Source organism: Leptodactylus fuscus, chromosome 8 (genome assembly GCF_031893055.1).
Source record: "Leptodactylus fuscus isolate aLepFus1 chromosome 8, aLepFus1.hap2, whole genome shotgun sequence".
NCBI lineage: Eukaryota > Metazoa > Chordata > Amphibia > Anura > Leptodactylidae > Leptodactylus > Leptodactylus fuscus.
In genome coordinates, this window is record NC_134272.1 from 70096176 (window position 1) to 70122518 (window position 26343).

The 26343-nt window shown below is 40.8% G+C and overlaps 1 protein-coding gene across 1 annotated transcript in view; it reads left to right on the forward strand.

The window, feature by feature from the left end:
• The window catches only part of LOC142216350 (dynein axonemal heavy chain 11-like), a 249638-nt gene that overhangs the window by 23240 nt on the left and 200055 nt on the right, over window positions 1-26343 (forward strand). Inside the window, exons 11-20 of the mRNA XM_075284114.1 lie at window positions 1930-2013; window positions 9591-9749; window positions 9834-9956; window positions 12362-12484; window positions 16271-16495; window positions 17098-17189; window positions 20640-20766; window positions 21141-21287; window positions 22171-22404; window positions 24391-24522. Of these exons, the coding sequence (XP_075140215.1) occupies window positions 1930-2013; window positions 9591-9749; window positions 9834-9956; window positions 12362-12484; window positions 16271-16495; window positions 17098-17189; window positions 20640-20766; window positions 21141-21287; window positions 22171-22404; window positions 24391-24522 (1446 nt within the window). The remainder of the gene's footprint in view (window positions 1-1929; window positions 2014-9590; window positions 9750-9833; window positions 9957-12361; window positions 12485-16270; window positions 16496-17097; window positions 17190-20639; window positions 20767-21140; window positions 21288-22170; window positions 22405-24390; window positions 24523-26343) is intronic.

Sequence of the window (26343 nt, forward strand, 5' to 3'; positions counted from 1 at the left end):
GACGTTTTTGGCAGCAGATTTTGAGGCAGATTCCGCTTCAAAATCCACTGCCAAAAAACTCTGTGTGAACAAGCCCTTATGTCATTGGGAGGCAGGGACTTCTAACAACATAGATAACTATAATTCTAGGAGTCCTCGCGCGGAATAATGTTCATGCCGGCAAAATCTAGGCTTATTCTGCATGGCAAAGGAGAGAAAGGCCACCACTTGGCTATATCACTGCCATGACAGAACAAGCTAATATGTAGGTGCTGGTCAACATGCCATAAAGGGATTGGGGTACCTATGTCTTACATTGATGTAGAAGGCAACAGGTGAGCACTTGTTAAGACTCCTGATAAAAGTGGAAAGCGCTGATTTTACCCAATTAAAGGGATCTTTCCTTGACCTCACTGTCCCTGAAGGTATACTTACCTGGTCCTTGCCATTCTCAGAGATTCAAAGTTGTTGTTTTTTTATATTTTTTTATATTCTTTTACCCTGGTTGTTTGTTCAAGTGAAGTCCCATACAACGTTTATCATGTGGCAATAAATTCATGTGACACACAAATAATTCTATGCAGCCACATAAAATAGTATTTTCATTGAACTCTTCCAATGAATACACTGAACTCATGAGTCTGTTGTATTCTTTGATCACTCCTATGGCACAATATTCTGTTGTGTTGTTTTTGCTGAGAACTGACCTGACTTAGATATGCCATTACAATATGATCAGTGCAGGGTCTGACCTTTGTAGCTTCCACTGATCCGGGGACTGCTGGTGTGCCAGGTCAGAGACTGCCTTCTCCTGGGATCCCAGACGTAGTTATGAACGTAACACTTGTTTCATCAGAACAGGACTGAGCTAATCCTGCTGTATTGGGATGCAATGGACATTTTATATATTATGCAAACCAGTTTCCTTTATCTTTCTATATGTTAACAATGCACTGGAAAAAATGTAAGTTATAATAGGATAATAAGAATTTACAAAGTATACATTTAAAAAAAAAATTTCCAGCCTTTTTTAATACTCGGTAACTGTAAGAGCTACTAGTATGTAAGATGAATACACTGACTATTGAATAAGAAATTTGTTAACGGATAATGGACCTTAAGGAAATGGATTTTCCATCAATGGTTGTGATCAAGGTGTCATGGCATCTTAAATAAAACTTAAAGAATTATGGGTATGTTTTGCAGCATTAACAATTGGGCTTCACCCTCAAGAAGAAATGAAATGACACATTGTGAAATAAGAAATACACTAGTTATATGTGGATTTCTGCAGAAACGCTGACTAATATTATAAAGTGTAACTCCCATTTTTTATTTGCCATTGTGTTTTGTGGCATTTTTGTAATATTAACCTATCTAACTTCCTTTTTTAAGAGAAAACAGGTGGCAACATTTTCCTTTTCAACCCTCTAACTGAACTGTTACTAAGGAAAGTCTGTCCACAGTTGTGTTGTGCAATGGTCAGGATGATCCTCAGTTTTATATCACCTAGAAAAATGGTTCTGTTATCCCAGGGAAGTTTTGATATAAGAACCACAGCACTATGAATGTCAGGAGAATGGTTTGAGAACTTAAAAAGATAGAAATGCAAATAACATAACAACTTGACGTCAAATAAATACATAAATAGCTTGCACAAGAAAATAAGCATGTAACATGTCTGTGGTTTGCAAAGGTACCGAAAATGTTAAATTATAATAGTCAACCATTTCTTTTAGAGACATTGTCAAAAGTTTCCAACTTAAAATTCCGAAGACTTTGAAGACTTTTTAAAAAATATAAATGTATCAATATGGCAAAAAATAATATTCATTGTGGTTCTATTAACACAGCTTGATTTTATATAACTAGTGAGTACAGAATGTTACATGGCACCTTGTGACATTTTCCCGTTTTCTCACAAAGTTGCAATTTTTGCTTTTGCATTAGACAAGCATTAAGGACTGGATGAAAACACCATGGAAACAGATAAATGTTGAACAAATGGATATGGAGTTGAGAAGATTTGCAAAGGTAAAGCGACTTTCCCTTATCAACAATGCATTGGAGGCAATGTTATATGAACAGGTCATTCTCATTTGGTGTGATCCAATGAGGTCTGGGGAAGCCAAATGGATTTTGGTTCATTCTTTACATCTTCTTTGGAAGACTTGTCAGACCCCCCAAAAAATACATAATCTGATCAGTGTCAGTGTTTTGGTGTTGTTTATCCGAATCTGTTAATTAATGTTGTCAAGTGAGTGGTAAATTTTTTAGCCCATGGTACAGCTACACAGAGGTATAAGATTTCATCGGAATCTACTGAGAGGGGCGGAGGGAGAAGTGATAGAGCAGATAAGATAAGCAGAGGCTGCTTGTGCTAAATAGGAAGTTTCTAACTCATCCCAAGTGCTTTATTCATATCATTATGGGTCAGTACTTCTCTATAGTCCCCAATATGACCCTGCTGATGCTTCTCAGTGAGAAAAAGAGAGAGTTAATGAGCAGATTCTCCTCTACATGTATGAACTATATGGAAGATGACCGAGTAGCTAGTCTCCACCCACAAACAAATATTCCATCATGGCCAGAAATAGTGCTACTACTCATATACACTCACACTGTACTATTGATTTATGCAAAGTTTGTTGAAGCTTAGGTGTACGTCAAGTTATACCTTTGGTTCATTATAAGGTTCAGCACATCTCCACATCTCTGACAGGTAGTCATCTATTTTACCAGTTCCCATTGCTCATGGCGTGCCAAACACAGGAGCCAATTCAGGGAGACAATCTGACAGTCGGATTGACTGACAGCAATAGACAGTAGTAAATTCATTATATTAATTGTGAATTTTAACATTGACACATGACAGATTCTATCACAATATGTAGATTTGGAGTACAAAAGGCATTTGTATTCCCAAGATTTGTTCCAATGATATGAACAAATATAAAAGTTTCTTGCCGCAAATGTCTTTGTACACCTCTCATTCTTCCCCAGAATTAATCATTAAACATTCATCAATTCCGTCACTATAGGGTTTTGTGTCTATGATAAAAACGAAAGTTCAAATAAAAAGATGCAGAAAATTCTCCCTTTAAAGGGAAACTATATAATTTCTTGTGACACTTGAATCTTTATAAAGAGTGTTTGGAAGAAGTGCCACTTAACAATTAAGTGAAAAGATCCACTTATAGAATCCTTGTGCTAATTAGCTGGTAATTATTTGGAGCTTTTTAAGTTCAGGTGATGGAAGGAAAGAATGAGCTATCAGTGTTAATATTGTAAAACCTGAGATTACCTAACATTGATTCTCATAATTACAGATGGGAACATTTGCAGAAGTTTCAGATTAAACATTCAATACAGGTTGTTTATAGTTCGTCAGATTATGGTAATTCAGTATCAACAAATGTCCGGTTTGTGGTGCGACCTGACCGTGAGAATGGCTGGGGTTAAACTCTAAAGTTGGAGACTTCAACAAAGTGACTGCCGAAAATCACCGGACGAAAAAGTCTTGCAAGTCCAACTTGTTCAGTTTCAAAAAATGGAACCCATTATAGTCAATGTGTTCCATCAGTCATCGTAAATGCTCACTATCTTAGCAGTCCACGTGTCCGTTGTTCTGGTCCTCCAATGGATCAGGGTAACAGATACCCAGACACAGATGTGAACCTAGGGTCAGCGCCAGGTTGCAAAAATATTTCTTATGGTTTAACTTTTAAAGAGGACCTTTCATCACTTGGGGCACATGCGGTGTTATATACCGCTAGAAAGCCTTTCCTGTGCCCCCAGTGAAGCGCTATCTGTGCCAGTACCCTAGCTCTTCACCGTCAGAAGGGCGTTTCTGACAGTCAGTCAGGAATGCCCTTCCTCACAGCAGCGCCTATAGCACTGTATTGTGAGAGCAGTGAGGAACACCCCTCCCAGTACTCATCTATGGACGAGGAGGAGGGGGAGGGAGGGGGCGTTCCTCACCACTTTCACAGTACAGCGCTATAGGCGCTGCTGTGAGGAAGGGCGTTCCTGACTGACTGTCAGAAACGCCCTTCTGACAGTGAAGAGCTATGGTACTGGCACCGATAGCTCTTCACCCGGGGCACAGAACGGGAAAGCCAACAGTGTGCTGAATTCAGCTCACTGTCGGCTTTCTAGTGGTATATTAACCCCTTCCCGACATGCGCCGTAATAGTACGGCGCGTGTCGGGTCTGTAACTATGGCGACCGCCCGGGAGCCGGGCGGCCGTCATAGCCGCCGGGTGTCTACTGCTTTAAGCAGTAGACAACCGGCTCTCATGCCTCCGATCGGTCCCCGGACCGATCGGAGGCATTAACCCCTCCGGCGCTGCTGTCAAAGGCGCCGGAGGCGCCATCTTCCCGGCGGCGCATGGGCGCCGCCATTTTGGCAGGGATCGCCGGCTCCTGGAGCATGCTCCAGGGCCGACCCCCCGTTGCCATGACAGCCGGGAGCCTTGTTAAAGGCTCCCAGCCGGTCTGCAAATTCTCTCTTTTGCAGGCTGGTGTATACAGCCTGCAAAAGAGAGGATGATTTTTTGCAATGCATTGCAATGCATTAGCATTGTAATGCATTGCATTAGTGATCAGACCCCCTGGGGTTCAACACCCCTAGGGGGTCTAATAAATGCAAAAAAAAAATAAAAAAAAAAAAAGTAAAAAAAAATATAAAAAAATATAAAAAGTATTAAAAGTTCAAATCACCCCCCTTTCCCTAGAACAAATATAAAAGTAGTTAAAAACTGTGAAACATATACATGTTAGGTATCCCCGCGTCCGAAATCGCCCGCTCTACAAATCTATAAAAATATTTTTCCTGTTCGGTAAACGCCGTAGCAGGAAAAATAGTCAAAAGTGCCAAACCGCCATTTTTTCACTGTTTTAATTCTGATAAAAATTTGAATAAAAAGTGATCAAAGCAATAACATTTCCCGAAAATGGTAGAACTAAAAAGTACACCCGGCCCCGCAAAAAAAGACGCCCTATGCATCCCCGTACATCTATGTATAAAAAAGTTACGGCCGTCGGAATATGGCGACTTTTAGAAAAAAAAAATTTTAACACCGTTTTGGAATTTTTTTTAGGGGTCAAAATGTAAATAAAACCATATAAATTTGGTATCCCTGGAACCATACCGAAACACAGAATACAGGGGACATGTCATTTTGGCTGCACAGTGAACGCTGTAAAACCAAAGCCCGTAAGAAAGTCGCAGAAATGCATTTTTTCTTCAAATCCACCCCATTCTGAATTTTTTTCCTGCTTCCCAGTACATTATATAGAATAATTAATGGTGGCATCATGAAGAAAAAATTGTCCCGCAAAAATTAAGACCTCATATGACTCTGGGAGCGGAGAAATAAAAAAGTTATGGGGTTTAGAAGGAGGGGAGTCAAAAACGAAAAACGAAAATCAAAAAATGCCATCGGCGGGAAGGGGTTAAACTGCATGTACCCCAGGTGATGAAAGGTCCTCTTTAAGAATATGCACTGCCCGGGTCACCCTTACAAAATACATATTCAAACCACCCACCAATAATCTGTGGTCAGAAATGGTCATATCTGTTGGAGTGATCCTCCATGCAGGGTAAGGAACCTGATTGTTGGCCAACAATGGGTATCAAAGTGAGCAGGAATGTCTATACAATGTGTCACTAGGAACAGCATTCACCTAGTCAGTAGATTGAGGTGGCCATACACATTAGATAGACATCAGCAGAATACAACCACTTTGGAAGATCAGTAGACTATATAATGTGTATAGGAAGTCCCAACTTTCCTCCCAGGCTGATGTTAGAAAAATAAAGATCAGTCATTTTGTGTGACTTTGTTTTCACCATGAGAGGTGTCTAGCAGTACTATATAGTACTATGGTACTATACTATTAATCCTTCCATTTCTAAAAACTTTCCTACTGTGCAGCATTTTTTCCAAGTCTAAAACTTTTTGCAGAATACTATATACTGAGCATGTGCATGTGGTAACCTTTTAGGCCAGTGTAAGCCTGCTGCCAACCTAGAATACATAATTCAGCATTTTTCTAAATCTCAACTCAAACCCACAGACAGATGTTCTCTCATCCCAGGGGTGTATCAAAGACTGCAAACTTTTGACTTGGTCCCCCACCCCCATACAGCATAGCACCCCCTTTCCTGGCCCTCCCACAAAAAGTAAAATGCCTCACATATGCTATAATGACCCACAGTGGTCCCTCCACTTAGTATAATGTCCCATAGTGTCCCCTGCACACAGTATAATGCCCCATAGTTGTCTCTGCACACGCTATAATGTCCCATAGTGGCCCCTCCACACAGTATAATGTCTCATAGTGGCCCCTCCACACAGTATAATGTCTCATAGTGTCCTCTGCACACAGTATAATGTCCCATAGTGTCCCCTGCACACAGTATAATGTCTCATAGTGGCTCCTCCACACAGTATTATTCCCATTAGTGTCCCCTCCACACAGTATAATGTCTCATAGTGTCCCCTGCACACAGTATAATGCCCCATAGTGTCCCCCTGCACACAGTATAATGTCTCATAGTGTCCCCTGCACACAGTATAATCTCCCATAGTGTCCCCTCCACACAGTATTATGCCCCATAGTGTCCCCTACACACAGTATTATGCCCCATAGTGTCCCCTACACACAGTATAATGTCTCATAGTGTCCCCTGCACACAGTATAATCTCCCATAGTGTCCCCTCCACACAGTATTATGCCCCATAGTGTCCCCTCCACACAGTATAATGTCTCATAGTGTCCCCTGCACACAGTATAATCTCCCATAGTGTCCCCTCCACACAGTATAATGCACCATAGTGTCCCCTACACACAGTATAATGTCCCATAGTGTCCCCTGCACACAGTATAATGCCCCATAGTGTCCCCCTGCACACAGTATAATGTCCCATAGTGTCCCCTGCACACAGTATAATGCCCCATAGTGTCCCCTGCACACAGTATATTGCCTCATAGTGTCCCCTGCACACAGTATAATGTCCCATAGTGTCCCCTGCACACAGTATAATGCCTCATAGTGTCCCCTGCACACAGTATAATGTCCCATAGCGACCCCTGCACACAGTATTATGTTCTATAGTGGCCCCTCTACACAGTATAATGTCCCATAGTGTCCCCTCCACACAGTATAATGCACCATAGTGTCCCCTACACACAGTATAATGTCCCATAGTGTCCCCTGCACACAGTATAATGCCCCATAGTGTCCCCCTGCACACAGTATAATGTCCCATAGTGTCCCCTGCACACAGTATAATGCCCCATAGTGTCCCCTGCACACAGTATATTGCCTCATAGTGTCCCCTGCACACAGTATAATGTTCTATAGTGGCCCCTGCACACACTATTATTAGAGATGAGCGAACACTAAAATGTCCGAGGTTTGAAATCCAATTCGAACAGCCGCACACTGTTCGGCTGTTCGAATGGATTTCGAACCCCATTATAGTCTGTGGGGGGAAATGCTCGTTTCAGGGGTACGCAAAATTCAATACAATTATACTTACCAAGTCCACGCAGTCGGCTCTGTCTAGGCTGGATGCCTGGCAGAGTGAATTCTAGCCGGAAGACGCTGCGGGGACGCTGCACGGAGAAGACTTCTAAAGGTAAGAGAAGAACCAGCGTTGATTGGCAGAATGTATAGCATTCTGCCAATCAACGCTGGTTCTGCATCGAACCTTAAACTTCGAACAGCTAGTAGTGTTCGATCGAGTACGAGTATTTCGAATACCGTAGTATTCGATCAAACACCTACTCGATCGAACACTACTCGCTCATCTCTAACTATTATGCCTCATAGTGGCCCCTGCACACACTATTATGTTCTATAGTGGCCCCTGCACACAATATAATGTCCCTCTGTGGCCCCTGCACACAGTATTATGTTCTATAGTGGCCCTTCCACACACTATTATGCCCCATAGTGGCCCCTGCACACAGTATAATATCCCTCTGTGGCCCCTGCACACAGTATTATGTTCTATAGTGGCCCCTGTACACAGTATAATGTCCCTCTGTGGCCCCTGCACACAGTATTATGCTCTATAGTGGCCCATCCACACAGTATAATGTCCCTCTGTGGCCCCTGCACACAGTATTATGTTCTATAGTGGCCCCTCTACACAGTATAATGTCCCTCTGTGGCCCCTGCACACAGTATTATGTTCTATAGTGGTCCCTCCACACAGTATAATTTCCCTCTGTGGCCCCTGCACACAGTATTATGTTCTATAGTGGCCCCTCTACACAGTATAATGTCCCATAGTGGCCCCTGCACACAGTATTATGTTCTATAGTGGCCCCTCTACACAGTATAATGTCCCATAGAGGCCCCTGCACACAGTATTATGTTCTATAGTGGCCCCTCTACACAGTATAATGTCCCATAGAGGCCCCTGCACACAGTATTATGTTCTATAGTGGCCCCTCTACACAGTATAATGTCCCATAGTGTCCCCTGCACACAGTATAATGTCCCTCTGTGGCCCCTGCACACAGTATTATGTTCCATAGTGGCCCCTCCACACAGTATAATGTCCTATAGTGTCCCCTGCACACAGTATTATGTCCCATAGTGGCCCCTGCACACAGTATTATGTTCTATAGTGGCCCCTCCACACAGTATAATATCCCTCTGTGGCCCCTCCCCTGCACACAGTATTATGTTCTATAGTGGCCCCTCTACACAGTATAATGTCCCTCTGTGGCCCCTGCACACAGTATTATGTTCTATAGTGGCCCCTCCACACAGTATAATGTCCCTCTGTGGCCCCTATGATGTTTGTTGCAAATATTGTAAACAAACACTCTTCAGTACCCAGACTATAATAAGCGGAGCCCCAGGGGAGTTGATGAAACATAAATCTTCAATGTCACATGTGTCACAACACATAATGTCACCCATGTGACTTCTGTGACATCATTGAAGAGGCCCAAGGACCCGCGCCAAAGCCCAGGAGAGGTATTCTGGGCCTTCCATCATTATACTTTGGGTCTGAAGAGACCCCAGAGTATAAGAATAGCAGTTTCGGTTCAGATATGTTCGGTCTGAGCGAAACTTCGGGATGAATTTTGCGAGTTTATGAACCTTTAACATCCTATGGTCTCATATAAAAGCTGAGAAAAATACAGTAGATGTAAGCCCCCTGATAAATGTACTCTATGCACTGAAAATAAAGAATAATAAGAATATATATGGTGCAATATGTTGATAGATAAATATCGGTTAGTGAGCTAGCATATACAGTGCTGTGGAATATGTTGGTGTATAAGTAAAATAAATTATATATATATATATATATATATATATATATATATATATATATATATATTAATACATTTGTTTTTCACTACACTGTTCACATCTACTATTTAGTTTGCAAGTTTGTTGGACAGAATTGTAATTGTATTAATATGTACAAGATGAGAGGTATTAGAAGTTTTTGATAATCTGTGCTCAGCCTTTGTCTTTACCCTTGTGCTGTTATATGGTCACACACCTACTAAACATACAAAACAGATTATAATATGCACTTTACTACGTGTTTTATGTGATACTTGTCATTTAGGAAATGAAGACACTTGATAAGGAGATAAGAACCTGGGATGTCTATTTAGGCCTTGAGTCAACTGTCAAAAATCTAATAACGTCCCTGAGAGCCGTGAACGAGCTGCAGAACCCCGCTGTCAGGAAGAGACATTGGCTGCAGCTAATGAGCAAAACAGGGGTATATGGCCATCAGTTCTTGTTCTGTTACAGACATATTAGTCCCGCCAACAAGTGACTTGATGTTGTGTGTTCTCTCTTCAAGGTGAGGTTTATAATGAATGAAGAGACAGTCCTTGGGGATCTTCTGGTCTTGCAACTGCATAGAGTAGAGGATGAGGTAAAGAACATTGTAGACAAGGCAGTGAAGGAGATGGCAATAGAAAAGGTAGGTCTTCTTTGATGTACAAGGTTATTACCTAAGACATGATGGCGCCACAATAAATATGATGAGCTTGGAATAATGATTGTGATTACAAATCTCAAAACACTAACATAAAAGACATTAAGACATTACCATATGGATAGGGGACAATGAGAATGTATGTATCATGGTGGTCTTTCAATAGAAAATCAAGTAAAAACAACAACAAGAAAAAAAAGTTATGTGACCAACATCTTTCACACAGAAAAACTACTAGATGTTTGGACCTGCAGTAGATGTTTGGACCTGTATATCTGGGTACTAGATGTTTGGATCTTTATATTTGAGTACTAGATATCTGGACCTGCAGTAGATGTTTGGACCTGTATATCTGGGTAGTAGATGTTTGGATCTTTATATTTGGGTACTTTATGTTTGGACCTGCAGTAGATGTTTGGACCTGTATATTTCGGTACTAAATGTTTGGATCTTTATATTTGAGTACTAGATATCTGGAGCTACAGCAGATGTTTGGACCTGTACTTTGGATACTAGATGTGTGGACCTGCAGTAGATGTTTGGACCTGTACATTTGGGTATTAGGTGTTTGGATCTTTATATTTGAGTACTTGATGTTTGGACCTGCAGTAGATGTGTGGACCTGTATATTTTGGTACTAAATGTTTGGATCTTTATATTTGAGTACTAGATATCTGGACCTGCAGTAGATGTTTGGACCTGTACATTTGGATACTAGATGTTTGGACTTGCAGTAGATGTGTGGACCTGTATATTTTGGTACTAAATGTTTGGATCTTTATATTTGAGTACTAGATATCTGGACCTGCAGTAGATGTTTGGACCTGTACATCTGGGTACTAGATGTTTGGATCTGCAGTAGATGTTTGGACCTGTACTTTTTGGTACTAGATGTTTGGACCTGTACATTTGGATACTAGACGATGGGGCCTAATTTCCTAATCCTTTACTGTATGTGGCTTTGTTTGTGGCAGTGTATGTGCTGGTCACTTCAGAAAAGGGGTCATGGTCTACACAATTTTGTGTTTGTATCACAAAAAGGAGACGTGACCCTTCCTTAAATGGGTGTGGCCTCATGGGAAGCGGCATGGTAACTCCTGATGCACTGCCTCTCAACCTTACATTGTAAAGTTTTTATTAAACGGGTAGCCTGCAGTGGAAAATTCTTACTTGTACCTTGACAATAAGCTCATCACAAACTTCTTGGACCCTTTGTGATCATCATCTGTAATCCGTGGTAGTAAGGGTTCAGTTTCCTGTTGCGCCATAACAGGGGAAATGAAGCACTACACAGTGTTGGTTCATATCAATGGATTGTCTGTGTAATCCTGGACAGGACAGGACCTCCAGATCAAGAGATGCTCTCTCCACTCTTTGCAAGAGATGAGCGCACAACCTGCATATTAACTCAGAGCTTCCTAATAGAGGAAAATAGGGTTCCTAGGGACAACTCATCTAAAGCCTTGAGCAAAGTCATTTTGATTATTACAGGTGTCTGTCTTGATACCTCAAGAAGGTCTGTGTCTAAACTTTCCATATATAAGAGCACAAATATCACTATTCTGATCCAGTATGTGGTTCACATAATAAAATATTCTCTCAATAGAAGTTTGCTAGTAGGGGCTGCAAATGGCCAGGGCAATAGAGGAAAGAGCAGATATTCTATACACAAGTACCGTATATACTCGAGTATAAGACGAGGCCCCTAATTTTACCACAAAAAACTGGGAAAACTTATTGACTCGAGTATAAGCCGAGGGGGGGAAATGCAGCAGCTACTGGAAAATTTCAAAAATTAAAATGGTTGAAGTTTTTGGGTACAGTAGGTGCTGGGGAAGGGGAGGGGGGTGTTTTGGTTGTCTGTCTGCCCCTTCCCTGAGCTTGAGGACTGGGATTTTTTTCCCCCACTTGGAATTCAGCCTGGCTGAATATAGGGTATCTGCAGTGCTCCTATTAACCCCTTCCCGATGGAACAGGAGCACTGCAGATCCCCTATATTCAGTAGACTGGGCACTCTCAGACACAGGGATACCTATTGTGTATGTGTTTCACAGTAATTTTCTTTTGTACGTATTCTAGGGAAAGGAGGGATTTAGAACTTTTATTTTTTTTATTTTTTTTTAAAGCTTCTTTTTTCCCCCCACTATTTTATGGGAGATTCTATACATTGATATTGCGGCTGGTCATAGACCCCCTCCCCTCCTAAAAAAAATAAAATATATATATATATATATATATATATATATATATATATATATATAATTTTTTTATTTTTGCTGACTCGAGTATAAGCCGAGGGGGGCTTTTTCAGCACAAAAACTGTGCTGAAAAATTCGGCTTATACTCAAATATATACGGCTTTCATGTATTCCTGTATATTTATTGCTCAGGTTCTTGTGGAGATGGACCATACGTGGAGCACAATGTATTTTTCTTATGAGAAGCATAAGGCTACTGGAACACCATTACTAAAGTCAGATGAGAATCTGATAGAGACGCTTGAAGACAACCAGGTAAATATATATTATCTTTATTCATTCCGGAAAATATAATAAAAGTAAAATATTAGATTATTATAAGTGCTTCTAAAACTGAGCTTGACCACTTATGTAGGGACAATTTGCCTTGTTCAGCTGCATAGGGGCCCGGAGAAAGGAGGAGGCCAATGGAGTCCGGAAGTGGAAAACCTGCAACTATTTTTTGTTTTGCCTTATTTTGTCCAGTTGTTGGCGCTATCACACAGTGATGTGGCTCATGCTGGGTTACTGCACCATGGGAGGTGGAGCCTGGAAGCTTTGCTCCTTGGTCTGCTGCCGGCAACAGGAAGGAGGGGTAAAGTTTGAGTAGGAATGGAATTGTCTGCTGCACTTCGATCCCCATTCTAAAAGGAATGCTTGGGGCAATAATATGTGTTTGGAGGAGCGACAGCACTGTCCATGTGATGGGGAAATGAGGCATACAGTAGCATTAATGTCCTGTATAGGGATTCTTAGTGGGTGCAGGGGTGCAATGGCTTTATTTTACATACATTATTTAAAGGGAACCTGTGATTAGATTTGGAACCCCCATAAACCACAATAATACCCTTATACCACTGGGGTTTGGTGCCCAAAACTTTTCGGTCTTGGTCCTATCCCTCTGTTTTTGAGTTTATTACATTTTAGGCTTGAGTTCCAGACTGTGGTGTCTCTCAGCACACTTTGTACCAATGATGCAAGATCATTACCCCACAAATCACCATTACATCAGTTAATTGGAGTGACTGGGTGACTACAGCTTCCCTTTATGGTCCAGTGACGTCACGTTTATTCATCATGTGGCCCATTCCTATCTCCATTAGAGATGAGCGAACACTGTTCGGATCAGCCGTTCCGAACAGCACACTCCCATAGAAATGAATGGAAGCACCTGGCACGGCGACCGGCCGCCGGCAAAGTGTACGTGCCAGGTGCTTCCATTCATTTCTTTGGGAGCGTGCTGTTCGGAACGGCTGATCCGAACAGTGTTTGCTCATCTCTAATCTCCATCCCATTCAAAGGAATGGGGCTGAGCTCCAATATCACATGCAATCAATAAGTGGTGCTGTGCTTGCTATTCCATAAAGTGACCACAATGCTACCTTGAATGCCGATCGATGGTGGTTCTGTGTATTGGACCCCCACCGCTCAGATAACGACGACCTATCCCAAGGTCATTGCAATTCCAGAAGACCCCACTAACTGTAGTGACCTTGGATTAAAAATCCATATACAATGCAATAGATTTTTTTTCCCAAAAACTTGGCAAGAAGGAGCCCACACATTGTATCAAAGAACGATTTAGAAACATTGACAAAAATTTGTTTGTAAATAAATGCGATTAATATGCCGCTATTTCGGTTGTCTATTTGAGACCATTGATGGCGGCCCATTTGGTGGAATCAAAGGAAAACTACTTCAGCTTTTGGGTAATTTTGAAGCGCGCTACTGTATAATATAGGAAAGAAAAAAGTTTGCGTTTTTAAAGAAATAAAAGTGACTGTGTCGAGCTTTCTTAAAAATATGGTAATTTTGTGAAGGCGCTCGGACCCAGCTGTGACGCTTGACAACATGCATAAAGTGCAGGGACACTTATGGGAAAGTGCTTGCCTGTGGTGCCGTATTGCTTAAGTATGTCCAACTGCTTCTGCTCCTGTTTGGTTTGAATAAAGAATCAAGAATCAGAGCAAAGTTGCTCGGCTGATGGCTTGGAGCTGAATACAGCCATCAGTTCCATTGTGAGGAGCTGCTTTGAACAAATGAGTGTGGTTTTTAAGCAGTTAGCATTTTTCACTTGTTTTGCAGTTTTCTTTTTTTAGTGCACAATTTCTCTCTTGAGTGCCACACTATTCATAGGTCCCAGAACACAGAAAATGGACCTCTGTGATCAGCAATTCAATACAACCCTAATTTCAGTTTCGTTTACATCAGTAGGGAGCATCTTGTTGACTTTGGCAAAGTCCAAACTTGCTTGTTTTAAGGAGAACTTTCGTCGGTTTGTGCTGGAATGAGCTGCAGGATCTCGGTTTTGTTTAAGTTCCTCCATTTTGCAGAATATTAATATAATGGCTGTTAATTTTGCATCTACTTTCTTCAAGGAACCTTCAAACTTCAGTCTTTAGTCCTGACAAGATTCAATTATTAAAGGATTTGTAAAGATTGAGAGTTCTCAGTAGTGGATACCTTTTTTAATGGCTAACAAAAGATGATGACATATTGCGAGCCTTCGGAACTACTTGGTTCCATGATACCGGCCTGATGAAGGAACCAAGTAGTTCCGAAAGCTCGCAATATGTCATCATTTTTTGTTACCCATTAAAAAAGGTATCAACTACTGAGAACTCTAAATCTTTACATTTCATATCCACTGGCTAATATGGTACAAGGATAAATTTTTCTTATAAAAGATTTGTGTACTGTGACTAAGTTTTGTGGAGGGAATATCTAGAATTAGCCAAGCATGTAGGCTACATATTACTTAAAGAAGGCTTCTCACCAGCTCCAACAACTCCAGCTCTTTGCATCTTTCTCTCTGCTGAATTATTTTCCCAGTCCCCACCATTCCTGAGCAATAGTTGCTGTTAGTTTTGGCGCCTGATATGATAAGGCTCTCTACTGTCAAGTGGGTGGTCTTGGGCTGAAGCAGACAAGGGGTGTGACTTAGAGCTCTAACACTATCGGACTCTTGATAGGACAGTGTCCGAAAGCTCTTACCCAAACCTCTTGTTTGTCCTGTGGACGAGTTGAAAATACAGATGGTCCGCAGTCCTTCAGGCTCAGTTAAAAATTAACCTTTAATGATTCTTAAAAGCAATTTCCATATCCATGGTACAAAACACACAAAGTGAAAGATCAGAAGACACAACAAACTGTGAAGAAGATTAAAAACACCGACGCGTTTCGAGGTCGTCTCACCCCAAACCCCTTGTTTGTCCTGTCTGAGACCACCGACCTAACATTAGAGAGCTTGATTAGCCTATCAGCATAGCTATTGCTCAGGAATGGTGGAGGCTACAGAAGATGAGAAGAAGTTCTAACTGTGCTGGAATCAGTGGAGCAACGTTACTTAAAGGATTCAAAGAATTGGTGAAGGTGGTGAAAGGTCCTCTTTAAGAACAGTATTAGTAAAATCTAGTAATGTGCCGTATCATGAAGGCCAGGGAAAACTAAGACTACTCTGAGGTCTTGGGATAGAACAAGTGACATCACCATGGATCAAAGACTCATTAAACTAATTGGTTGTTACAAGCTGTCAGTGGAGAGGAAGGAAATCTTATCTACTGAAAGCTCTATGTGGGCTCCATTGTCTACATGGGCCCTGCCTAATGGCACGACCACTCTTCTCTACCGAGATATAGACCAACAAGTGAGCTTCACATTATAGAGGTAGCCCCAGAAGGATATGACAACTCTGGATTTTGATTGATTGAAACAGAGGAAGAACTTGACCAGAAGGTTGACGTGCCAGGAGCAGGAGCAGAAGTACCCACTATCCTATATTTTATAGAGCCCTGGTGACATGACCTTTAAGAAGACATTAAGATTCCAGTAAATGCCCTATCGAAGAATAGTATACTGTTATTTACAAGATATTCTCTGCACAACTTAGTACTGGCATACACATGCTATTCCAGGGGTTCTAACCTTGCGTAATAATAGACTTGCCTTGATTTTCATATAAGAATTCTCATAGTAGCGTGCAAAGATGTGAACCCGGCTTAAGGTACCTTAGTATAATATTGGGGCACAACACACATTGACATTGTGGTTTTTGTTTTACAGGTTCAGTTGCAGAACATTTTAATGAGCAAATATGTGGAATTCTTCTCGGTGGAAGTGAGCAGATGGCAAAAGAAATTAATGGTAGCCGACATGGTTATTTCCGTCTGGCTAGAAGTGCAGAAAACATGGGCACACTTGCAAAGCATATTTGCTAACTCAGAAGATATTAGAAAGCAACTTCCAGAGGACGCCAGGAGATTTGAAGGAATAGACATGGATTTCAAAGTATGGCACTCTTGCTAGGCAATGTCTGAGGTTTACTTCATGCAGTGTTAAAAGGGCGCCCTGTAGGAAAGTGCCCAATGGGCCTTCCATTATGGTGTTGGATTTTGCCATCCCGAATCCCCACACCCATTACATGGAACCCCTACCTCTTTGTTTTTCTAACAATAAAGGTCCTTTGGAGAGGGGGGTCTCGCTCCTGCATAGGTTCTGACCACCCAACAGCAAAGGGAATGAGACCAACCTGGGCCGGGCTCCTTCTCTCCAATAAGACCCGTAATATCTCATGGCCTTGCCCATGAGTGTCTTCCTTTGGGCGAACTCCTTTTTCGTTACCCACCAAAATTTAAAAAAGGAAACCAGGCAACACTACCCCTTCCCTTCCCCAAAATACACCTCTGAGTTCCTATCCTACCACTTGGGCTATACTGGATTATTAGTTGTCTTATGCTGTGGTTAGTCTGGTGGAGATCTCCTTTTTTCCATATAGTGAAAGTAGCCCTGGAGTGGGTGTTTTTACTCGGACACCTAATATATGAGTGAAATAAATACAATATATATCATCTAGGGCAAGAATACTAAACATGGCTATATGTGTATTTTAGGAACTAATGGAAAGTATCAGCACCTCCAACATAGTCATTGACGTCACAAATGAGCCAGGATTGCTGGAAAAGTTGGAGGCTCTTCAGAACAGGTAAACAATTCATCTACTTCCGTAAATTTATCATCTTCCTTTTACCTCCTTCCAAAACTAGGCCATGTGTATGGATCCTGTACAATGGTCAGGCTACTATGTATCCCTTTTCTGGTGTAGAGGGACTTAAAGGCCATGTATATTTCTCCCTGAATTTTGGGGAATTCTGCTATTTAGTCCTCTTCCAGTGCCACCTTTTGGAAAGCAGGTCCTTATACAAGTACATGATAGACTTACAGAAGTCTTAGGACATGACTTGAGAGTTGGGCTATGAGCCAAAGCAGTAAAACTCACCTTCAAACAACTGTCTGGGGGTTGTATGTTCTTCCCATGTCTCTATGAGTTTCTTCAAGGTTCTCCAATTCACTCTTGCTGAAAAATATACAAATTTTGATTATGGTGTCAGCCCTTGTACGGGTCTGCAGAAAATATTTCAGCAGCATTTTTCCCCTGATATGGGGCAATTGGTATCAGCCTGATGGCCTTACTCTGGATCAACACCGCAGGGTATAGGTTGGACTCGATGGACCAGTGTCTATATCCAACCTCATCTACTATGTTACTATGAATACATAAATCCGTCTGTGAATTCTGCATATTCTTCTGGATTTTCGTGAGTTAAATGACTATCCTTACTGCAGAACTAGATGACATAATAACCATGTATACAATGCAATGTAACCTGTTAAGTTTCTTACAAAAAACCATAAAAATATGAATGTGACAGTGTGCGGTGCGACGATACTGAAGAACGCTATTTTACCTACAGAAGGTATATAGGAATATATATGCAAATAAAAAATGGTTTAATTAAAGGATAACAAATGATCGCAATTTATCTTGTACCAAATGAGACTTGTGCAACCAATTTTTACAGAGAGCTGAAATTTTATGGGTCATTACCTTTCTGGTCTCATATTAAAGGTAAATTAGCTAAGGCTTTAATCTGATTCAAGAATGTAGATTCTGATCATCAACCTACAATCCACATTTATTCCCCACAAAATATTTGTGTATGTGATTTTTCTTTCTTCCTAGCACTGGGTACTTGTGTACTGAGTGTATATCGGTATTGCGGCCATGTTATTCATTCATATTGATTAAAATAGGACAAGAACAAACTCATAACTGTATAAACTACATATAAAACATGATTAAACAGCTTAATCTAGGTGGTTAAAGAACATTGTCATTTATATTGTATTGGTCTGTATTTCTTACTTCTTTCCCCTTTACAAATAATAATCCGGCTCTTCCATTTTCATCTGAAGAAAATTGAACAATTGTATCATCTAGGGAAAGGACAAAAGGCCATGTTTATATAGGAACAAGTTCAGCGGCAGGACAGCTTGAGAGCTGCCGAGACACCGGAGCTGGCGGATCATCAACGCCAACAATACACTCATTATATGGCTACCCAGTGAGCTGCTGAGATGCCGGAACAATCATAGGCACGGCGCGAGGAACAAGTTCAGCAGTAGGACATTGTGACAGCTGTCGAAATGTCAGAGCTGGCGGATCATCAACGGCAAGAACACGCTCATTATATGGCGACCCAGTGAGCTTCTGAAATGCCAGAACGATCACAGGCACGGCGCGAGGAAGGAGTTCCACGGCGAAACGCTGGAGCTGGCAGAACATCGACACCAACAACACGCTCCTTATATGGCGTCCCAGTGAGCTTCTGAGATGCCGGAACAATCACGGGCACGGCACAAGGAACGAGTTCAGCGGCAGGCCAGCTTGACAGCTGCCAAATTGCCAGAGCAGGCGGATCATCAACGCCAACAACACACTCATTATATAGTGTACCAGACAGCTGCTGAGATACCGGAACAATCACAGGCACGGCATGAGGAACAAGTTCAGCAATGGGACAGCTTGAGAACTGCCAAAACGCCGGAGCAGGCAAACCATCGACGGCAGCAATTTGCTGAATATAGGCGGATCATCGATACCAACAACATGCAGACGAGGTCGCGGCCAGAGGCTAGCATATACAGTATATATATAAACAAGCTTTGAATGGAATTAACCAGAATCTCATTCACTTTGCTGGTACCGTTCAACACAGAGTTTTTTTTCTGTTGTTCCGCAACATGGGGGCTTAGCCTCTTACAGCTATAATATGAGAGATTTTTGGATGACACTTTGGGAATTTATCTCGATTGAGAACCAAGCACTGGACATGTTAAAGTCCAACATTGCTGAGTCTTCTTTCTCCAAACATCTACCATTGAGGAGAAGTCAAGACACTCCTATGCACATTATATAGGTGGCATGTTCCACCAAGTTTGCCAGGTTTGGACAACGTTCTAATATATATGGCCACCTTTAGTTTCCATGTTATGGTTTCAATACATGGATTTCCTGCAACAATAAGGTAAGTCTGGTTCTATAGAAGATCTCAAAGTCAGTAACCCGTTACTACAAGGAAGCAGAGATTACCAGTGAGACACATGACACACATTAAGACAGAAAGGTCACTGCTTTATTTTCATGCCATCCCCATTGCCAATTGCTTGATCGATGCAAATGTCATCAAACAATAGGAGAATGAACTGAAGCGCACTTCTAAGATACAAAAGGATTTTGGTGAATGGTGAAGAGTCGGTAATCCTAAATGTTGTCTTTGATGTTGTCTACATCTCAATCCTATCGATCGCCTATGAGATGGGCTCAGGGTAAAATTCCCTGTGAACTTTCTGCACATTCTGAAGGAGCTACAGAAGAATGTGTTCAAAATCTAGTGGCTACAATGACAAATATCTGCAAAGTGAACATGACCGCAAACACAGGATTCTTTGTGCAGAATTATGACATTGTCAATATAATGCAAATAATTTCTGATTGATTTGATGGGATCCCCAATTATTTCACTATCAATGGCATTTTTTTTAATGTAGATTGTGAGCCCCATATAGGGATTACAATGTATATTTTTTTCCCTATCAGTATGTCTTTTGTAGAATGGGAGGAAATCCATGCAAACACGGGGAGAACATACAAACTCCTTGCAGTTGTTCCTGGCGGGATTCGAACCCAGGACTCCAGCACTGCAAGGTTGAGCCACCACGTTGACCCAATCAATGGCATTTTTTTTATGATTCCAAACTTTTGCACCCCTTTGAATGAATCTTTGGAAACCTAAGTGATATTATACTGACTCTCAATATTAAAAAGTAGAAACTCGAGGAGCAAAATGCAGTCTTTGCAAACCATATTAATAGTCTATGACTGGTGATTTCTTTCTTGGCGACAGTTTATGAGCAGAATGACGTGTTTGTTTCTCAGTCGGTGAGAGATGCTGAGTAGTAACATTTTACATTTGGATAGAACTTTGGAGTAAGATTCTACTCAGTTGCTCTTCTGAAAGATTTTTCATACGTAACATCTGATGCTATAGCTTATAATATTTAATGGTATTCATTCTTTTATTTTTGGTTATAGACTGACACTATGTGAAAAGTCACTGGCAGATTACCTGGAGTCCAAACGTCTTAGATTTCCAAGATTTTACTTTGTTTCGTCTATGGATTTACTAGAGATCATCTCCAAAGGAACACAGCCTAAACAGGTTAAGCGCGAATGTTCTCTGGGTGCATTATTAGGATATTGGGTGAATTTATTTCCCATGGGGAAAGTCAATGTTATTCTTCAATTATATAAGAGATCAGATAAAGGATAAACTTCATGTTATGTAGTTGTTGGCACTTAATATTTAGGAGTTGACGATTCCAGCATCATTTGATATATTCCTAAAAGGCATCATCCATCTTGGGCCTTATTGGGGTCTATAAAGTAGGTTGTGTTTGTCGGCCTCTGAGTTGCTCATCCTGATTTTATTTGCTGCTTTGTACGGCATGCTTGTATCACCAATGTGAGTCCCATAATAAGTAAGTGTAACGGGTAGAAGATGATTTGGTTCATGTCCTTCTGTGTGATTCACAGGTGATGAGACACTTCCTGAAGCTGTTTGACAATGTGGCCGATCTGAGATTTGAAGATCAAGAATACGAGTGCAAGATTGCTGCAGGAATGTACAGCAGAGAGGGGGAGTTTGTGTATTTTAACAAATCGTGCGTCTGTATGGGTCAGGTAATACTGCAGAAGATACTTTCATGTTTCATATTTTCAAGGTCAAAAATGAACACTCAATGAGATGACCACCCAAAATTGCATTAAGACATGGTTTTCTAGGGGCGTGCTCCTCTCAAAGATGTTGATTAATATGGAAAACTAATAATGATGACAGATTACAACGTTTTGGAACTCTCGGCTCCTTTCTCAAGTAAATTTAAAACCATTTCTGAAGGATGCATATTTATGTACAAAAGGGCACATAGGGATAGAATTCCAGGAGGAAGGGGGTAGAGGGTTAGTAGTAATTGGTACAAACAATGTAAACAATCCCAGGTTTTTATCAGTTCTCAGGGTCTCAGGTCAGTGATTTCTGTAAAATGCCATAAAACCATGTGACAGATTTAGCCCCTTCTCCAGTGTTTGAAGCAGGGTCATAAATTAGCCATTAAAAAGGTATCAACTACTGAAGACTATCAAGTTTTTTGGTTTTTTATATTTCCTACCCACTGGCTAACACGGTACAAGAACAAACATTTTCCTTACACAAAAAACAAATAACGGCATGCTGTGTTCTTTTGTACAAATTACAAGTGGGGCAGCCATTTTTTCTCGCACCACTGTCAGAAATGAAGTGGCGTAACATGTTCAAACCTGCACAGCCGTGACAGGGGTGACAGCACCCTCGTGCCGAAATCGCTGATAAGACAATACGGTCAACAGAAGTTTTAATATAACTGGAGTGACTCAGCTTTGTAATTTTTGACTCACCCTTCTAATTTTTTTTTTTCTATAAATTCATGTAAAACGTATCGGAACTTGTATCTTGCCTTTTTTTTCATTATGTGTGCGTGAATTAATTTCCTAGACTATAAAGCCTGATTTTCTTGATATATTTAAGGCTGAGAACTGGCTGAGGCTTCTAGAAGACACAATGAAGTCAACGGTTCACCAGGAAATCATGGACGCTGTGGCAGCGTATGAGGATAAGCTTCGGGATCAGTGGCTCTTTGATTATTCTGCACAGGTCTCGCTCACTGCCAGTCAAATATGGTGGGCAACTGATGTGGAAATTGTCTTTCAAAGGCTAGAGGAAGGTTTCGAAAATGCCCTGAAAGATTACAATCGGAAGCAGGTAGGAAATCCTGTATGTGCACTTATGCAAATGAACATTCTCTAAGATGCCAATTTAATGATGTAAAGGTCATCCATAGATTCCTGGGTTTTAATTGTTCTACCTTATCAAATAGAAGTGTTCATCTGTAAAGAATGGTTACATAGTTCTCACGGCTAAAGTAGATAATTGAGCTAAAATTATCCTAATGTCAGCATTTAGCATCTTCTAGTGCAGTATGAAGATACAGGGGGTAATCTACTGGACACCTGGGATAATAATCCTTAAAGCGTACCTCCAGTGATAAACAACTTTTCATCAATGAATAGTACAAGTGTAATATATCGTAATAAAACAATGTATTTTATTCACTTTTCAGGCATAGTTCCTTTCTACTTATTAGTCTAAGAAGAAGGGAGGGGAAAGAGGAAGCACTAAAATAATTGCTGCCCCTACGCTGCTACTCTGTATTCTTTTAACACTACTAGGTTTGTAGATAAGAGGCTAGGAGTGCACAGAATGACGCAAAAAATATATCAATTCACTAGCCAGCAGCAGCCTCCTCCTCCACCCTTCTCCATACGGTTCAGTGTGTGAGGCTCAATACATAAATGGATATCATGTAAATGCATTCAAACTGAAGATAAGGAGCAGGAGAACAGCTCAATAAGTAGTAAAGGAATCAAATCTCCACAATAAGATATATTACAATTTTCTATATAGTCACATGCACCATTCATTTATGAAAAGTTGTTTATAGCTGGAGTAACACTTTAAGCAAGCCTGAACCTCCGGAAAAATGAATGATATGCCCAAAAATCAGTGCCTCCTAGTAACCTACATTTAAGCCCAATGGGAATCTTATTACTAAATCTATTAGCACCCTACTTTATGGATATTTTACTATGTCTTAGACCTGGTTTACATCTGCGTTCAGTATTCCGTTCGGTGAGTCCGTGTACCGAACTCATTGACAAGTGGTGATCACTGAAAGCACATGTACCCCATAGACTATAATAGGGTCCGTGTGTTTTCCGCACGGTCTCTTCACGAGTCATGCGGAGAGAAAAGTAGTTTCATAAGCTCACCATTTGTCAGTGCATTCGGTATTCTGTTCGGGGGGGTCCACATGCGAACTCCCCGAACGGAATACCGAACGCAGATGTGAACCAGGCTTTAGACAACCCCTTTAATATTGTATTTCACTGTGTTTATTAAACCACAAGGTGCTAACAAGGAACAAGTCGTAAGTTCACCCTGATTTCTTATGGTAATACGTATATACGGTACATCAATTTTATCTATATTAGACTAGTCCTTGTCTCCGTGGCCAACGCTTATTTTGCTTGGAACTAAAGAAAAATCTTAATTCTCTGCCTATTATATCAAATCTATAAAAAAATAATAATAATAAAAAATCCTTCTCTTTTTTTCCTATTTTTCATAGCCTTTACACAAGGCTCGACATAATGTCATTGTAATACAGGTTGAATCCCTAATATGAGTCCTGCGGCCCCATTTCCCGATATTGTAGAATAACTGCACCGTATTGATGTATTCCAACTAATGGAGTCAAATAATATATATTTGCATAGCACAGCAAGGGATTATGGGCAATGGCATGCAAATTATCCCACATCCTGCATCACTTTTAAGTGGCGACCATTTTTTTTAAAAGCATTCACTTCATTCCCTAACATGGGAAAATGGATCGAAATTAGTCACTTTGACCTTAAAAGAATGTCGCAAAGGAAAAAGTTCTCGGGTCGAAAACCCCCCAAATATGTGTAATTATTTACACACCTATTAAATGACTTTTTTTTTTTTCTTAAAGTGAAAGGCGTCACATAATGGCCCAGTTTTTGAAAAGTTGTTTGTTTTGATGGGGACCAACAATGCATGTCTTGTCGGAGGCACTATACATTTCACAGATGCATTTAGCACTTTACGCATGACAGATTTTATTTTACAGAGTTTAATATCTCATCTGAATATAATTATTTGCAGATTGCTCAGCTGAATGCCCTTATAAACATGCTGTTAGGGGAACTTACCCCCGGGGTGCGTCAGAAGATCATGACAATATGCACAATTGATGTTCATGCGAGAGATGTGGTAGCCAAGCTTATTGCACAGAAGGTAATTTAATGCAGAGCAATTACCCTAATGCATTTTTAAAAGCATGAAATAAAGAATAATTTCATTTGTTGAAAAGCTCGCCCCTGCCTATGTGTAAAAGTGACAGAATGTTTTGATGTAGTAATTTTTTTCGTTACATTTGTACATTCACATTTAGACAATTACACTTATGACTTAAAGAATTGGCAAATTTTCAAGGGAAAAAAAAAAAAAAGAGTGTCTAAATGTTTAAGGATTATGCCGATAATTGGTTTTGGGAACTTTTAGCGTGACAGCTGGATTCACTTTTGTTTTTGGAGTCTCCACTTTACTAACAGTTCTCGTTTATGAAGACTGTTTTTAACATGTCAAAAGGAAAAGGGAAAAAAAAAATCTGAATTATTTTGTTTTATTTATGAACACAATAGGGATTTACGAGAGACTTGTATTTATGACCTGTAGGGGATGGGAAGGGGCAACAGGCTCCTTTAGAGTGCTATCAGTTTTTTGATGAAATTTCAGAAATGGGCAAATTTCATGTGTACTTAAAGGGATCCTATGTTTCAAACTCTTTTTTTTTTTCTAACTAACACGTCGGAATAGCCTTAAGAAAGGTTATTCTTCTCCTACCTTTCGTTGTCTTCTCCGCGCTGCCATTCTGTAGGAATCCCAGTTCTTGTCGGGATGTTAATGAGTTCTCTCGTAGCACTGGGGGGCGGGCCCCAGAGCTCAAACAGCGCTGGGGGCATCCCCAATGCTGCCAGAGAACTCTCCAGTGCCGCCTCCATCTTCTTCTGGAAAAAAGTTTTCACCACGTCTTCTTCCGGCAGTGTCTTCTAACTTCTAGGCCTCTGGCCTAGGGCAAACCGCCTGCACATGCCCACAAGCCACAAAAAAATGGCCACTTCCATTACTGTGTGAGTGGCCATTTTTCTTTTGGCCGCGAGCATGCGCAGTCGGCTTGCCCTAGGCCCGAGGCCTAGAAATTAGAAGACACCACCGGAAGAAGACATAGTGAAGACCTCGTTCCAGAAGAAGATGGAGAAAGCACTGGAGAGTTCTCTGGCAGCATTGGGGACGCCCCCAGTGCTGTTTGAGCGCTGGGGACTGCCCCCAGTGCTGCGTGAAAACTCATTTACATACCAACAAGAACCGGGATTCCTACGGAACGGCGGCACGGAGAAGACAACGAAAGTTAGGAGAATAGCCTTTCCTAAGGCTATTCCAACGTGTTAGTTAGAAAAAAAAAAGGGTTTGAAAGATATTATCCCTTTAATACATTATTCAGACGACTGTGATGTAAATCTATCGTGAAAAAGTTAATTTGCATCTCTTGTAGACCCGAGCCAATTTAGGGATTCGCAATAATAGACAAAATTGGACATGTCCTATGTTTTTACAAACTGTTCACATGGTCCAACAAAAAATACACATGTGAATAAGCCTATAGACTTTGTTTCAAAAATGGCCAAATAATTAACAAAATGGCCATCATATAGATACACCATATCTGGTACACCATTGAAGCGTTTCTATTAAATAGAGTTTATTTAAGGAAAAAATTTGCAGAACAGATCAACTCATATGACTAATATAAATAGTGTTAGACTCAAATTATATCATGTCACATATATGAAACACAACCATAAAAAGTTATGATGTATTGATCATTTCTTCTTATTAAGGTACTATAAAATATGAAATAAACTGTAAGGTAGACTGTCAGGAATCTCAGTTTAGCTGCTTTTGCTTTAAGGTTATCATGCCAAGCTGTGAAGCTTCTGCAGTCTTGAGGCCTCTCCTTTGTTGATCCAATTATCAGCTGAGGAGGGATATTTAAAC